We start from the raw sequence: 17543 nt of genomic DNA on the forward strand, positions 1-17543 counted from the left end.
GGGGGGGGGGGGGGGAGGCAGGCACGGCCCCAGGGACAGCAGGCACGGCCCTAGGGACTTGCCAGGTCTGCTGTGTGGGCTGGGGGTGCTCCCCACACCCCTGCTTAGCGGCACATGTGTGCTGTGGCCGCGGGACAGCTGAGCAAGCACTCTGATCCCTGGGCCAGGTAACCTGTCAGAGCTAATGACCCATTAGCCAGAGAAAGAAAAAATGCTCAACTCCGTTTCCTTCTTTTCATTCTCATTTCCAATAATTAAAGTCCATCACAGTGTTTTCCAAATGGGGGACCACCCTCATCCAAAAGCTGTGAAATCACTTAGCAAGTGTTCTGGAAAAAAGAAAAGAGGACGGAAGAGAGAACAAACCCGCGGAGAGGAGATGTGCCTCATGAACCTCCGCTTTTGTTAAGCGCGTGCATTTACGGGGCCCTCGGTCACCGTGGGGAACGTGGTGTGGCCATGGCGTGCGCTCCGGGCAGGCACTGGACACATTTTACATGGACGTGGTTGGTTACACTCTCAGGAGAGCAGATTTGGGACGCCAGCGCCCACGTGCACGGCAGGAGAGCCACAGAGGGCTACCTGCCATCAGGCCAGCACCCTGGCCCCCGTCGTCTCCCTCGGCTGGACCTCTCGGTGCCTCCATTCCACAATGCAAACACAGCAGGTGCACTGAGCTGCTCACTGTGAGCGTGGCCTCCCTGGATGACAGGAAGCTCCAGTCTTAACTGCTCTCCCTGAAACTGGGCCCATGGGTGCTGCCTCAGGCAGGGCTGGGGGCGAGCACCTCAAGAGTCTGAGCGCGTTCGCATCACACGAAGACAAAGCTCTGGCTCTCAGGTCACAAAGCGCCAACCCTTTCGTCACCAGTCCTGTGTCAGGTGAAGGCTGAGAGACGCCTAGCTCAGACCGCTGGGATCTGTGAAGGAGTTACCATCACTAGCTCCCCCTCGAAGCAGCCTGACCCAGACCAGGGGCTTAACTCTCAGACTGATAAGGCACCGTTAGAAAAGTCCTCCTTAACTTTCCTCCCTACTGTTTACACTGGCCGCGAAAGCAGGCTGCTCCTACAATCAAGGAGGTGTTCCCAAGCTAAAGCTGCTAGACTACGTAGCACCTACAAATAAAATGAGTTACAGAATAAAGCACAGAGTGGAATATTTAACTTATATCAGGAAGACACTTATTACAAAGTTGTGATAGGGGCGCCTGGGTGGCTTAGTCGGTTAAGCGTCCGACTTTCGCTTAGGTCATGATCTCGCGGTTCGTGGGTTCGAGCCCCGCGTCGGGCTCTGTGCTGACTGCCAGCTCAGAGCCTGGAGCCTGTTTCAGAGTCTGTGACTCCCTCTCTCTCTGACCCTCCCCTGCTCACGATGTCTCTCTCTCTCTCTCCTAGAAATAAATAAAACATTAAAAAAAATAATAATAAAATAAAAATAAAAGGCTGTGGTAAGCCAAATACGGCCTAGAACTTCAACGTGTCATTGCTTTGAGAAAACCCCAGCCACTCTGCTAAGAAAAGCAGTCCCGCTTCACCGACAGGGTAAGTGACAGGCATGTCCTCAGCTGCTGGGAATGTGCACCCAGGGGCGGGCGCTCAGGTGGGCAGCGAACATTCTGCTCTCAATGCTGCGCCTGCCCAGGGTAGGGGCTGCTTCGGTCTGCCCAGAGATCCGTCTGCAAGGGCCCGCTGAGTCCCACAGGTGCCCAGTCCGCGGGGGGCCCCCAGCATGGTCCCCAGAGCAGGGACACACCTGCCTTGGCGCCTGACGGCCCAGAGCCCCGAGTTCCGCAAGGACACCACCCTCACTTTCCAGGAGGGGGCGACACAGCCCCCGAGCTCTGGGGCAGGCGTGGGGCCGAGCCAGGGGAGCACATACCCCGCAGGCACACACTCCCACAGTGTGAGGCGGGCGGCCGTGCCAGCGCTGTGGGCACTGGAGAGGGAGCCCAACCCCGCAGCGGAGCCTGCAAGCCGCCAGCCCGGGGCCCTTACCACGTGCTGTGCGATGTTGACATTGGACTGTCCGAAGGTTTTTGGCAAGAGCTGCTTCCCCAGCGTGCTCACCGTGGAGGGGTGGACGGCCACCAAGGACACCACGCCTGCAACACAAGGAGGTAACAGGTCAGCGCCCTCCTGGGCCGAGGCTGCAGGGTAATGGCACTTCCAGTCAGAGATTCTCACCGTCCCCACTTCCACCGCTCCGCATCTGCGGGTGAGTCACAGAGGCCGCTACTAAGTTGCAGCCTTGTCTGTGTAGACGTGACCACCAGCCCCTCCTGGGTGCTTTGGCGTCCCTGGGATGGGGCTCAGGCGGCCCAGGCACATTGCCAACCATGCCCTGAGCCCCTGGAAGGCTGCCTGCTCACCTAGAGAATGTTCTGGCAGGACTGCAGGGTCTGGGGAGGGCAGCTCTAAAAGTCTATAATTCTGTGACAATTACAGTCGTAAGACTAGAAGTCACTTGTATTCCAGCATTTCCTTACAGGTTCGCAAAGCTCGTTTAGAAATCTACCACTCTTTCTCCTGGAGCAACAGAACCACGTGTCTGTTTCTAGGGAGAAAAATGCCTGAGGAAGCTGTGGCCTCTCTGAAGACTCAGGTCGTCTCCTCACAAAATGAGGGGGAGGGTACATGAGACACATTCCCTCCTTCACAGGCATCTGCACAGAGTTCTGTGTGCCTGGCTCTGTCCTGAGTGCTAGAGACACAACCGTGAATAAAAATAGTAAAACATTTTATTTTACATATCGAATAATAAAATCAAACAAAGTAGAAATGTAAAAACTCAAAATATAAAAAACAAAGCCCTTGCTGTGCCGGCATCAAAGGCAGAGAAACAAACGAGGGAGCACGAACAGAGGGTGGTGGGACCCGGGGAAAGGCACAGGGCAGGCCCTGAAGGGAGCCCGGGAGGCGGGCAGCGTGTACGCGGTCCACCCCTTACAGAGAAGGGCCTGCACGCTCAGGAAGAGCCGGAAAGATCCCAGGTCCCTGTCACACAGGGAGAGGGGAAAGCCCTGCTCTGGCCACACCCAGCACCCCCCCACCCCGGGTCCTGAAGCAGAACAGCCTCCCGTGGCCGCCACGGGTGAGCACAGGAACCAGCTGGCCGGGGGGAGGGGGGTTCCCCGCACAAGGCCAACGTCAGATGGCGTTTCCTTCACTTCATGGGCTCTGCCCCAAATAAGCAGTAAACACAGTCTTCAATCTAGCCTGGTCTAAGTTTCATTTTTGAACCCTTTACAGTCCATGTGTTTTAAAGAATAGACTCCAAGGGGCCCTGGGTGGCTCAGTTGGTTAAGTGTCTAACCTTGGCTCAGGTCACGATCTCACGGTTCATGAGTTCAATCCCGAGTTAGGCTCTGGGCTGATGGCGAGTTAGGCTCTGGGCTGATGGCCAGAGGTGGGGGGAGGACAGAGGATCCAAAGCAGGCTCTGAACTGTCAGCAGAGAACCCCACTTGGAGCTCAAATTCACGAACCAGGAGATCACAACCTGAGCTAAAGTCAGACATTCAATCAACTGAGTCACCCAGGCGCCCCCAAAAGCAAACTTTTAACAATTGTTTTAGATTAAGAGTTTAAAAAACAAAAATAAAGTTATTCTATTTTGCACAGAGATTTAAAACACAAACATGTCAGTCATTTCAGACTATAAGCAGGTTACTAGTAGGTTTCTAAGAATATTGAATTGATTCATTAAAAAATAAAATTGGGTTTTTTAAAAATTTCCAAATGACCCCGTCAACACCAGCAGCCCTGGCAGCTGTTACGACATTGTATCATAAAGTCGACCTTGCGTGTAAAATGAGCGAAGTCAGAACACCTGGGCACGTCTGGGCTAGAGACACAGGCGCGACCACAGGGGACAACACTGGGCGCCCAGAACCACGGGAACACCCACCTATAAAACCAGGCGCTCAGAGCCCCGGCCTGGGACGCCCATTCCCGGCCCGCCAGGGCGGCAGCAGGGCGGGAAGGCAGAAGGAGCGGGGCCAGGCCCCCTCCCCACCCGCTGGCCGACACCACCTGTGGTCTCCTTGTTTTACTAAGTGGGAGGCTCTTCAACACAAAGAACTACCACGCAGTCTTTCCCCAGTACAGCCTAGAATTAACTATTTTCCTTTCATCCTGTTTGCTCAAGAGGCCTGACCAGCAGAGCTAACCGTCCGGTCCACAGACCTGCCCCATGCCTGCCCCCACTTGGCTCTGCCCGCAAACATCAAGGCTTAATGGATGCGCTCTGGCCATTCTCTCCCAATGACCTTCCTCACGGTGCACCCAAGGGGATCTGTGTGCCAGGGGACTGTCTGTGCTCTAGGCTTCCACACAGCACCTCCACAGGGCCGTTCCACACATGCACGTCACACACGCACATACCAACCACGCGTGCATGCACAGCACACACATGCATGGCACACACGCATGCCTGCACACACCACACACGCACACACCACACACCACACACCATGCACGCACCATACATGCACACCACACAGTATGCACACATACCACACGTGCAAACGCGTGCACACATGTGCACACCATACATGTACCACACACGAGTTCACACATACACACACGTGAGCACCCAGGCAGCCAGTGTCCCCTTCTCTGGGGTTTCTACCAACTGCTGACTCAGGAAAAAGACACGTCACTTTATAACAATCTCAAGGACAGGATTCGTTCTTGGTTTAATCTAGCCGCAGAAATCAGAGCGCTTAACGTCCTTTTCTGACAAAGACCACCACGCTCGACCTATTTACACTCCCGTTTACCAGATGGCTGACCTGTAGCACAGCCTAGGAATCTACTCATTAGCAAAACTACTACTTAAACCATAAAATCTACTTAGAGCCTTCTATTAAAGGAACTATCTAATAAAGTGTTTTTTAATGTTTACTTTTTGAGAGACAAAAAGAGAACACGAATGGGGGAGGGGCAGAGAGCAAGGGAGACGCAGAAGCCCAAGCAGGCCCTAGGCTCCGAGCTGTCCCCACAGAGCCCGATGAGGGGCTCGAACTCACAAACCACAAGATTACGACCTGTGCCAAAGTGGGTCACTCAACCCACTGAGCCACCCAGCCACCCCTGAAAGACTGTCAACTACAACGTTACGAAATGGGGAATTCCTTTCTGGGCAAGAAAAGAAGTTATGAACATATGCGGTCTGAACTGCTATAATTATTAACAGAAAAAGGATTCCAAAAATATTACATAAGCATATTGTTATAATTAGCAATCACAATCCATTAACATCTATGGGTTTTAAGATAGATTATGAAATCATAAGGTTTAATGTCTTCTTGAAAATAATTTCAACTCTTTTTAAGTTCTAAGAACCTAGTAGCCTAAGAGCTGCACTCTTGCCCGCCACACTACAAATACCCCGAGCGCTCAGCCAAGCGGTCACAGAGACACACGAGCCCCCCGCGGCCCCGCCCCCGCAAGGCAGTCTCTGAGGCCCCAGGGTCCAAGCTGAGGTGCTCCCCTTCTCGGGGCCTCCTCTGTGACGCGTCTCCTCTGAAGACCGGTCTTCCTGGCGAGCCCGGCGGTGGAGTCCGGTGGGTGGGACATGACCTCACTCTGTGCTCCAGATGTCCTCTGCGTTCAAAAGACGGCGCCTCGGCTCTGCGCTCCCTGGGAGGGCGGCCGCGGTGGGGCCGGGCTGCGTCCCCCCACAGCCAACTGGGCAGGCCCGCGCATGTCCGGGAGGCTGCGGGGCCCGCGTCTCAGGAATGATCCCGTAACACCCGTTGCCGGCCCATCACGGATGTGCACGTCTCCCCCCTGAGAGCCCGTCCTCAGGGGAAGGGCAACACTGAAGTGGAAGGAAAACAGCAGACGTCACAGCACAGGCCCCGTGACCAGCCAGACCTGGCCACGGACGCAGGACGCGGCGTTCCGCAGGGGCGGCCTCCCGCACCGGGCACTCGGGGCGCACAGCCCTTCGGGGAAAACACTCAACGGGCACCAGAGCGCTCCATCAAGAGGCCCAGCGACAAAGGCAGCACGGGAAATTGCCGGAAAGGGCCCGGCTGCGGAGAGCAAAGTCACACGCCGCAGGGAGGGTTAGCGTGTGCAGACACCACACACACACACACACACACACACACACACACACACACATGTCAGGAAAGCATGTCCAAAATGGCGAACACACGCTTAAACACACGTTTACATTGTTAGCTGTGTTTCTTCAGCGAGACGCACAAAGTGCACGCAAGGCCGGAGAAGAGGAAGAGGGCCGTGGCCCTGGACTCCTTCTGTGCGGAGGGCAGGCGGGCCGTGGGCACAACGGGAGGCCGTGGGTGCGCGCGTGGCAGGGACGTGGCCCGAAGCCCGGGGCAGCAGCCGCACAGCAGAAAGAGGAGGTCCCGGCAGGAACCGCAGCAACAAAATGTGCCGGCAAAGCACCTGGCCGGACCCCAACTGGCAGGGCAGGCCGGGAGCGAGGGGGCTCACACCCACTGGGCCGCCAGAACCTGAAACCGCAGCAAAAGCGGTGCCCACCTGTGTGGTGCGGCCACGCACATGCGCCCCGTGCCCCGGCTCTCACTCCAGAGCGTGGGCAGAACCACCAGCATCAGAACCATCAGCGAAGCCTGATGGAACGACCCAATGGCTGTCACAGCGAAGACTGTGAACTTCACCGTCCTGGACCACGTTGGGGGCTCCGGTCTTTGGGGCCCGTGGGCACAGGAGGCTGTGACTTCAGCGCACCGGTCTGCGGAAAACAGCTCTTTGAATCTCGCGGGTATGACGACCGACTTGCTGTGAGGGCCAAGGCGCCCGTCCCCAGCTATCCAGTCACAGACCAGCCGTACGCCGACGTTAGGTGGGGGAGACCGCCATCCAGAGCCCCCTGACCAGACACCCGAGGTCTCCTCCACCTCGAGGCCACAGCCCCAGCTCTTGCCTGTGTCCGGCCCGCCAGCCCCCTTGTCACAGGGGCCGGTCCCACACAACCAGCCTCTCTCCCACTCCCCACGTGCCTCCCGCGGGCTCCGCCTCTGGGCAAGCCTGCGGACACGGGGATCTGGAAATGGGCTACACGTAGCAGCAAGCAGCAGCAAGTGAGGCCAAGGCATGGGCGGCCCTGGAGGCCGAGACGGGAGCAGAGTCGAGGCCAGAACCCAGGAAGCAGGAGCGTGCAGGAGCCCAGCGGGAGGGGGCATCACAGCCAGAGCTCGGGCAGGCGCAGCCACGGCGGAGCCTCACCTCGGGGGGGGGCTCACCAGCCCCGGCCCCTCAGCTGGGTTGGCAGGGTCACTGAGGCTCTCGAACTCTTGGCGGTGGACCTGGGAGCAGCTGTGAGCCGGCCTGTGGGCACAGCGTATGGGGACAGGAAGCAGGACCGGCCCCTGCCCCTCAAGGCCCAGCCTCCACCAGGACCAGCTGCGTCCCTCCTTGTGACCCCCGACCCCCACTGCCCAGCGAGAGCCAACTCCTGCCCCTCACAGTCCCTCCAGAGACTGCTAGACGAGCCTGTGCCGGGGGCCTGGGCCTCACTCACCACGACCCTGGCTCAGCCCCCGCCCAGTGCTCCTCGGGAAGTGCCCACAGTGACCGCGGGGCAAACGACACAGCGTGACACCCGCGGGTCCCCAACCTAATGAAACACTAGCGAATAACCCAAAGCGACCATTCCAGTCAGTACCACACTGCCTAAAGTTAGATTTGAAGCCCCCGAGCCAGAGGGAAAGGCGCTGTGGGTGGAACAGACCCCGCAGGAGAGCGCGGCAGACAGCCTGGTCCTACCGCCTGCGTGGCCAGAGCAGCACCTGCCGGCCCGTCCAACAGACAAATAGCTCCGTTTACGAACAAGCACTTTTCCGGAAGGAGCGGGAGCCTGGCAGCACGCAGCCTGCGTTCACAGGGCCAACGCGGGGAGCGCATCACTGACACGAGGCCAGGGGCTTCTGGCACCCAAAACACGCCGGAGGCGCGGGGGCAGGAGCCCCAGCGCCTGGGAGGCTGCACTGGTCCCGGCAGACGCGGAAGCAGAGACAGAAGGCAGGAGCCTCGAGGGGCAGCAGGTCCAGCCGTGAGCGGAGCCTAGGACCCGCTGGACCAAACTGCACCCAAGAACACACAAAATCCTTTAACGGTGCAGGGAGCTGGCACCAGAATATTCTAGGAGACTCAAGAAGCTGTTGTTTTCGCGTCCCTCCAATGCAACCCGCCGCCTCGCCATCAAACCCAGTGAGGCTCAAGCACAGATCTGTTCGTAAGAAAGGAAAGGAGACAGGCAGCCCGTGATCCGGGAGAGACCTTCAGGAGCGTCCAAACAGCAAGCCAGGATGAGAGACTCCCACCATTTCCAAGGGAGCAGAGTTCACGGTGTTTTCACTATTACTTCTGCTTTGTCACTTTCACTAAGGACGTCACGCCTGCAAGTCCTGAAATTCTAAGTGTCCAATTAGTTAGACTGCAGCAGCTCGCTCAAGCCACCCGGGAATGGTGAGAGCGATCGAGATAAAACTGGCTGCAAACACGGAGTCCCCCGCGGGGCCTCCCGTCCTTCGACAGGAAGGGAAGGAGGAGGAACTGATGTGCAGAAAAGCAGGACGCTGCCTGCAACCTTCCAAACACAGAGATCTGGAGCGCACGCTGCGCCCACAGCCGTCCGGGAGAGTGGCCAGCGTGACGAGGAGGCAAACCTGCTGAGCTGGGGCAGGGGAGCCTCCATGAGCCTCGGAAGGGGACATCCTGATGTAGAGGGGGCAGGGCCCCGCCAAGGCAGGGCATGGCTGGACTCCTGTCTGGCTCACCAGCACCAGATGGATGGGAAGGGGCTGCGACGTTCCCCCGAAGCTACAGCAGGAGCCAAGGGGTCACCTGTCAGGGCCTCAGTCCGGCTGAGGCAGAGCGGAGGTGGGTCACAGAAGTGACCCAGCCACTCAGCGCCAGATGCCACAGATCAACGCTGGAAGGTGTGTGCCCTCTGGTCCAGCACTGCCACGGCTAGTGTGCCCCCGGAGACAGCTGAGTGGGCAGATGTTCGTCACCGTCACTCCAGGAGGGAGAGCATGGGACCCCGGGGGGAGAAGTGGCTTGGACCCGTCCCCCTCCAAGTCCACCTGAATTCCAGCGAGCCACCACACATACACACATGGCTTCCTGGGGGGGCAGACATGCACCCAGAGGCACGTGAGGGGGGCACCACCAGCCTTGAGTTCAAGGCCCTTCTGCTTGGTGGCCAAGTCCAGAGCAGACACCTGGAGGACTCATGGCGCCTGTGAGGTGGAGGAAAGCACATGACGTGGGTTCTCCATGTTCCTGAATTTCTGCAGACAGTAAGAGCCCCACACTGTCGGGTGCCCGCAGGCGATGCAGCCAGCTGCTTGCCAAGCGCTGCAGCGCCCCAGGAAGGAGTGCTCCCAAAGCAGGACCCCCACGCCTGACAGGGGCTTTCATCCCAGAGAAATTCACAAATACACCAACCCTAACACTCTCATCCACAGAATCGTATTTGGAAAAGAAGCGCCTTACCTTTTCCAGGACTAAGGTTCTGGTCTATGAAGACCTTGAGTTCCCCGTTGGCTTCAATTAGACCGGCCTGCAGAGAGCAACAAGACAGTAAATAGGGCGTCTGAGAGCGACAAAGCTACAGTTTGTAACAAGCCGGGCTGTGCGAGGGAGGCGTAAAACACAGCAGTAAAGAGACAACGCAGTCACTGTCACGCAAGCAGATCAGAAGCCCGTGCAGGGGACACAGGGCCCTCTCAGCCTCTGAGGCGTCAGCCTGCGAAGCTTAGCCCCTGTGACATTAATGAAATACAGCTTTTGTGCATTAAGTCGGCACACGTATTCACATGGCAGTCCCTGCACCTGGTGGAGCTGCACCTCGGGTGGGCATGAAAATTCATCTGATCATCATGAGAGCAGACTGGTGACCCGACCTGAGAGCAGGGCTCGCTCCTCCGGAAATTGCGGGGATGTATTTCCGTGTGCAAGAGGGGTGTGGGCAGGGGCCAGGCGGCATACAGGTCCATCCCAGCACCCCCATGTCCTGAGCAGGGTGTCCACGTACAGACCCCAGGCCGTGCCCGCTCGGTGGTGCCCGCTGACAGCGCAGCATGCCGGGGGCACCAGGAGAGTAACGTCACTACCCAAGGTGCGCAATCACACTAAGATGCTGCAGGGAGTCGTGTCCCAGATGAGTCCCCGACTCGCGCCCTGCATCAGCTTTCCTGGAGTTTTCATCAGAAGACTCGAGACTCGCCCGAGCTCGTTGCGGGCACCCCGCACGGTGGGCATCTGGTGTTGGCGGCTGGCAATACCGAGTGCATCCTCACCAGGCATCGAAGATGTGCCTGTTCCACGCCGAACCAGAGCAGGTGGGTCCTGGAACACGGAGCCTCTGCCGGACAGCGCCCTGCCACACGCACATACTCACACCAGTGCACAACTTCCTCATGCATTCACTCACTCAGACACATGCGTGCACACACGTCCTACACTCACACGTGTGCATGCATGTGCATAAATACACACATACATGTGCACACAAACCACAACACAGGCCAACCGATCCCTGCAGACAAGCCTCCTCTCCCTCCTGCCCAGGCCTCTGACCACCAGTCACCAGGGCAGTGGGATTTCTGGCCCTGGCCTAGCGGGAGCACTGCCCAAGAACGCCCCAGTGTCCAGGGACTCACGCCTGTGTGCACACAGTGACCACACACACCCCCACACAAGCCGCACGTCCACAGAAGCTCACAAGTCTGTGCGGGGTGCCTGGACTTTCCTCGCGGGTGTTTGAGCCTGCCATGAAGGGATCTGAGTACACCTTCTAGCCTCGTCCTGTCTGTCCAGGAAGCCAGGGTGTCTGAGGCCCCTTCCCACCCTGGAGGGGCCTGAGGCTGGCAGCCTCCGGAGGGACATCTCCCAGGCATGTGTGGGGTAGGGACTCCGGACAGGCACAGCTGGCCTGAGCCCTGTGGCACAGGAGACGACGGAGGTCAGACCTGCCAGTGTCCTGGGGACGGGTTCCCTGTCGCCACATGGTGCCCGGAGAACGCACCAAGTGTACCCAAAATGCACAATCTACACGGGAAACCCGAGATGGAAGTCAGGCCCGTCGCAGAGCCTGGCAACACCCAAATGAGCCACGTTTCCTGAACTCTCCAAAATCCCCCCTTCCACGGAAGCGGAGGGAGCCAAGCGCATGCCCACACAGACGGCCACAGACAGAGGCCTGGAGGGGCTGGAGCACTGCTGGCCGGGAGGAAGCCATCAGGCTCTGCGGAGCGACTCTCTGGGCCACGGAGCCCACACCAGGCTGGTCCCAGCGAACAGAGCCACGGGACACCAAATACCACAGAGCTGAGGACACGGCCGTGGAAGGAGAGCCTGGGTCTCCCCACATGCCTGTCAGATGGCCCCAGGACACGTGGCTGGACCCCCGAGCTGGCAGCGTGAAGCCCCAAGAGAAGGGGCTGTCACTGCCCTCGTGGGTCGGCCTGGGCTCTGCCCCGACCTGGGGCCACTGCGTGCTGCTCCGGCTCGGCAGTCACCGGCCGCTCACAGGAAATCCCCCCCCCAGAGGGGGCGCTTGGGCTCCGCGCAGCAGGGACACAGGCCCAGCAGCCCTCACGATACAAAAGGGGAACCAAGCCAGGAAGTCCCCGGTCCCTCCAGGGGACGCCCAGTCCAACTCAAGGGATCAAACTAGGCTGTCCTTTCCAGAGCAAACGGGCTTCGTCTTCCCCAGCCACACACTGCCCACCACAGCCACCTAGTACACGGACTGGGCAGCGAGCAGGCCAGCCCAGCCCTTTCTGGAAAAGTCTGGGAACGGACGAAGAGGCCAGTCCCTCCCTGCCGGTCTCAGCGTCCCGATCCCAAGCTGAGGAGTCTCAGGAGAACACAGCGAGAGACAGAGGCAGACAGCTGCTGGCATGAAGGAGAGGCTGGAGCAGGCTGCAGGTGCGCCCACTGGCATCATGTCTGCTCCTGGACGCCCTCCTGGCTGCGGGGAGGACCCTGATGGAAGTTCCACTGACTCGTGTGCCATAAGGCCTCGTTTCTGTCTCTCAAAAGAACCTCCTGTAGGAAAGGGACCAGAATCTTAAATGGGCTCCTTCCACCCACTGCCCATGCACCCCCAGTCTGGCCCCGTGAGAGCCCACAATGCGTGGCGGCCCAGCACGGAGGGGCTGCAATGCCCAGAGCAGGCTGGGTGCCCAAGGCACAGCGACCCGCCTGGGTGTGGGGCACCCGCGGGCACCACCTCTGATGAGACCGTCTTCCCACACGGCCCTGTTCCGAGCGTAAACATGCAGGGCAGTAACCGGGACAGAGGAAGCAGCTGGCTGGCGACTGCCAGTGTGCATGCGGGTGGTGGCCCGTTACCCACAGCAAGTCTCCCGGGCACAGGAGCCCCATGTCACAACACACGCGTGTCGGAATCACGGGCAGTGCGAGCTCGCTTTTCGCAAAGGAAATCAGTGAGCTGGGCCTGCCCTCCTGCCGTCGTCTCCTCCCCGGGGGCTGGGCACACGGCCACCCAGCCACGTCCCAAATTCTGACCCACAGAAGCCATTCGGGAGAATAAACGTCTCCCGTCATTTTAACCACTGAGGTCACTGTTCAGCAGCAAGAGATGGCAGCAGTTCCCGATCTTTCTCTAGAACATAAAGAGGTGCTTCTTTTCATCTGGGAAGTCACTGAATGTATTTTTGACGCAAACTTTAACAGCTGCATGCAGATTTGGCTCAAATTTCCTGGCATCACATGACTGACTACCAAGGACCAAAGACAAACGGTCAGGACCAAAGCAACGCATGCAGGGCTCCTGCCCTCGGAGGCCGGCAACAGCCCCCGAGGGGTCCGTCCAGGAGCCGGAGCCGCAGCGGCGTGCGGGCTGCAGGGCTGCCGCGGAAAAGCGACGCCCAGCCAGCAACGGCCCGGCAGCGGCAATGCCAGGGCAGGACAGCCTCTCGAGCTCACTCGGCTTCCGCATACGACTGTCCGAACCCGGTTCCGGAGCTGGTGCACCTGCCCTCCCGTCAGACACAGGGCGCAACACAGTCCCCATGTCAAGCCTGTGTCCAGGCCGCACCCAGCTCGTCCCCCCTAACCGCTCTCTGGGAAGATGACAGAACTCGTTTCGGAGCCTGATGACCAACTCAAGAGAGACCCCCGCCTGCTCCAGGCACGGGGCAGCGTGGGGAGACCACAGGGGCACCGGGCACCACTGGGCAGAAATGCGTGGACAGCGTGGAGTCCTGGAGAGAAGCAGCTGTCTGAACCACACACACAAACCCAGGGACGTATGGAGAGGTCGCCGGCGCTGTTGCCCACGACCCCTTCCACCCCCAGGGTCCCAGCCTCAGCCTTCCAACAGTGGTGCTTTTCTAAAACACCCTCCCCTTCATGGGGTGTGACTCCCAAAGGACACCGAACACGCTAACAAGACCTCCCTGGCTGGCAGTGAAGAGCAGCCGAGCAGGGAAGTACCACACCGCGGCTAAGACACCCCACCCAGGCGCCGACACCTGGCCCCCCACCGTCACTGCGGCCGGGCCCCTGCACCACTGGATGCTCCGCTCCTCCCCTCTCAGACGCCAGCCCAAGCCCTCCCTGTGGGACCCCTGGTGACTCCCCTCAGCCCAGAGGAGGAGAGGTCTGCCAGCCCACTTCACTCACAGCCTCACGACGTGCAAACCTTTAAACACCCATAGCCGGTGGCCCATCGTCTCCGTATGCCCACGACCACGGGGTCCTGGGCGGCCCCTGGGCCACAGGACTGCCAGGGCTCAAGGCAGGAAGCCCTCGGCCAACTGCCAGGTGGCCCCTGCAAGTCAGCAACACCCCTCAGAGCCACCTGCCAGTGCTGGCGCTGGTGTGAGGCTGACGAGGGGCACAGACCGGGCACACAGCCCACTCTGTGCATGAAGTGAGCCCCCCTTTCTGAGTATGCTGACGAGGGGCACAGACTGGCACACAGCCCACTCTGTGCATGAAGTGAGCCCCCCTTTCTGATACGAGTTTAAGCAAGCTCAGATCACACAGGACAGAGTCAATCAACACTGACATGTGTGTTAAATCTGCGTGGAGCTTGGAAAAGGTCCACAGTGATGGAGTTTGCTCTTTCCCACTTTGTAATCTCACACCAGCTTCTTGTCTGTGTGTGGGTTCAAGAGCCTACAGCCCCATGAAGAGAAATGGGCCCTGAGCCCGGGCACACGCAGCAGGCCTGGAGCGCAGGAGCACACGGACCACACTGAGGCGCTCAGCTCCTTCCCTTGGAGCCCGGGGACCCCAGGGGCGCCCCGCTCCTGCTCCTCCAGTCAGGGGCCACACAGCACACAACTGCTAGGAAGAGAGGAAAATACTAACGTGTTCGTTACAGCCTCCTTGCGATTTTCTAACACAAACCCGTCCTCACGGCTTCGTTAGTAAGTATGACAGAACCTTAGTTCACAACCACAGACACGGACCCAGGAAGACATCACGGCCACGCCATCCAAGCCCCTTCCCGCTTGTGCTGGGAGCCAAACCCACAGGGACGCTGGGACAAGCCTGGGAACCAGGCTGCAGTGGTATTTTATAAGGCATCCCTGGAACTGCACTTAGTTTTAAATTAAGCGCATAGAACTTACTTTCCTCCACACTCTTTATACCTAAGATGCAAACCTCCCCTCCAGTAAGAAACACCAAAATGCTGAACGTATGAACACTAAACCAGCAGCCAAGGCACTCGTTTGTCACAACTAACCTGAGTTCTCACCACACTTATACTCAGCTTTTTGGGTTTGTACTTAAAGAAAATAAAACCAGTTACTGTGTATTTTCTCACATTGGATACAATGATCCCGCTCACAGCAGTAAAACTCAGCTGCTACAGAGAAAATTCAACCAACTAGAGGTGGACACTGAAATGCCAACTACATTCTAACTTACCAAAGTAGCAACAGCGTAGAGTGCCTGCCCAGGCAACCCCGGGGCCACCCCACCACGCAGCCTCACCGAGGGGTGCACAGCCCCGGCACCTGGCCGGAAGAGTCAGCCGCGTAAGGAACAGATCGCTCGTCGACACTGCGAGCTTCGGGGGTGATCTGAGGAAGGAGCAGAGTCCAGACGTACTTGGAAGGCCGGGCCCCTCACACCACCCTGTGGGTCCCACAGAGACCCTCCCCGGACTACAGAGCAAACAGGACCAGGGACCCCAGCCCCACCATCCTTCTGGCAACAGACGCCCCTCGAAGACACAGCCTGTGGGCACCCTCCAGGCCTGCGTGCACCCAACGCGGGAGGTAAGGGGGCACTTCACAGCCCCGCCCAACCCCTTCCCCATGAGCAGATCTGCACAGTCCACATCTGGTCTCAAGACTGGGGTCTTGCTGGCTCGGCTCTCTCCCTGTGTGTGTGTGTGTGTGTGTGTGCGCGCGCGTGTGTGCGTGGGCCTCGCTCCATCCATCCCCTCCCTCCCTCCCCCGGCTGCTCACTTGCCCTGGCAGGGGAAGCTCCCGGGCAGAGGCCCACAGGGCCAGGGGCTGGGGGCAATCTCCGGCCACCAACCTGGAAATGAACGAAGCCCGGCAAGGACCAGGTGAGTGAGCTCGGATGTGGTCCTACCATGGGGCCTTGGGGCACGTGTCGACAGGTGACACTTTCGGGTCCTGGGCTGCAAGCCAGCACAGCTGCAGCCAAACTCACAAGCCATTGGAAGCCGTGGGTGACGACGCCATGGTCCCAGGTCACGAAGTTTGGGGCAGGCTGTGACGACAGACAGAGGAGCGTGCGGGGACGTGGCTGACCCTCTTCAACTCTGTGCCCTGTGCACTTCCCCGCCTCCCCCTCCCCCCGCCACAGAGGGGGCACTGCCGTGACACCACAAAGTGACGAGGTGGCACGTTACACAAACGTGTCTAAGGTAGGGCTACGGTTCATCGCGTAAAAAAACAGTTCCAAGCGGCCACGTGGACAAGAGAATCAGGTAGAAACAAGCTAAGAAGGAGCGCTGGGTCCGGCCGGGGGGACACGGGCTTCAGACGGCGCCCCTGCTGCAAATTCTTGCCTCGGCGCTCCGGGGCGGACGCCAGGAGCCCGGCGCCCCGAGCCGCCATGTCGCCCACGCTGTGGCACCGCTGTGAGAGCCCACCGGCCAAGTGTTGTGGTCACAGTTCTGCTCACTGTGAAAGGAGGTTCCAGAAACAACCTACATGGCCATTAGCAGGACTAGATAAACGGGGACACATCTGAACACCAGCTCTATGCTGATGCAAACCTTCCCAACCCCCAGCCACTAGCTCTCTGACGACACTAACTCACTGTCCCTCATTTTGGGTACTTTTAGGGTTCTCATCCTTGAGAGAGAACTCTACAATATTCAATGAGCGGACATGTTTGTAACCAGCCTCACACTCGCCCGGCAGGCGGAGAAGTGCGCACAGCCAGCCAGGAGCAGAGCCACTCAGGACAGTGACGGGGTGCAGGGTGTCACCCCCTCCTTCTCTCTGCCTGCACTTATATTCATCTCAAAGGTCCCATTAAAGTGTCTTCGTAGGGACGCCTGGGAGGCTCAGCCCACGAAGCATCCAACTCCTGGATTTCAACTCAGGTCGTGATCCCAGGGTCGCAGGACTGAGCCTCCGGGCTGAGTGTGGAGCCTGCTGAAGATTCTCTCTCCCTCTCTCTTTGCTCCTCCCCAACCTGTGCCCCTCTCTCTTCCTCTCAATTAAAAAAAGTGTCTTTGTAACAATCTATGTTTACGTTACCAGGTTGTCTAGGGCCAAGTTGTGAAGTAAAAGAGCGGGCATTTCCGTAAAGCTGGGTGACAGATGTGTGTGCTCAAACACATGTGTCTAGGGCCATCCCCCAAATCACCCCCAGAATATTTTTTTTTAATTTTTTTTAATGTTTTATTTATTTCTAGGAGAGAGAGAGAGAGACCGCACGAGCAGGGGAGGGTCAGAGAGAGAGGGAGTCACAGACTGAAACAGGTTCCAGGCTCTGAGCTGGCAGTCAGCACAGAGCCCGACGCGGGGCTCGAACCCACGAACCGCGAGATCATGACCTGAGCGAAAGTCGGACGCTTAACCGACTAGCCACCCGGGCGCCCCTCACCCCCAGAATATTAACAGTAGAGTCACCTGAACTATGACTTTCAATAACTGTCAGTTTTCTAACATTTGAATTCTTTTTTTTAGTTTATTTACTTTTTGAGAGAGAAAGAGAACAAGGGAGGAGTAAAGAGAGAGGAAGAATCTCAAGCAGGCTCCACACTGTCAGTGAAGAGCCCGACATGAGGCTCGAACTCATGAACTGTGAAATCACGACCTGAGCCGAAATCAAGAGTCACTCAACCGACTGAGCCCCCAGGTGCCCCTGATATGTGAATTCTTAACGGAAGACTGTGCTATGGAAGCAGATATGCATGAGGCTACCGACATTTTCCAAACAAAGGACACAGAATCATAATAATGAGATCAGAGATGACAAGGGACAGGTAAGGATGCAGGCAAAGCTGAGGATCTGAGGTCAGGACCCCAAGGGGCAACCACAGAAAAGAAACCAAGATGGCAGCA

The 17543-nt window shown here is 58.3% G+C and overlaps 1 protein-coding gene across 4 annotated transcripts in view; it reads right to left on the bottom strand.

The window, feature by feature from the left end:
• Nucleotides 1-17543, bottom strand: part of TFDP1 (transcription factor Dp-1) — a 39231-nt gene that overhangs the window by 10830 nt on the left and 10858 nt on the right. For 3 of the 4 annotated variants that reach the window (XM_039221609.1, XM_039221607.1, XM_039221610.1), the window contains 2 exons: nt 9499-9565; nt 1997-2103 (listed from right to left, as the gene is read on the bottom strand). In XM_039221609.1, coding sequence (XP_039077540.1) covers nt 1997-2019 — 23 coding nt within the window. In that variant the 5' untranslated portion in view covers nt 2020-2103; nt 9499-9565. The remainder of the gene's footprint in view (nt 1-1996; nt 2104-9498; nt 9566-17543) is intronic. The other variant, XM_039221611.1, reaches the window with a different exon arrangement.

Source organism: Hyaena hyaena, unplaced genomic scaffold (genome assembly GCF_003009895.1).
Source record: "Hyaena hyaena isolate Hyena2069 unplaced genomic scaffold, ASM300989v1 scaffold_992, whole genome shotgun sequence".
NCBI classification, from domain to species: domain Eukaryota; kingdom Metazoa; phylum Chordata; class Mammalia; order Carnivora; family Hyaenidae; genus Hyaena; species Hyaena hyaena.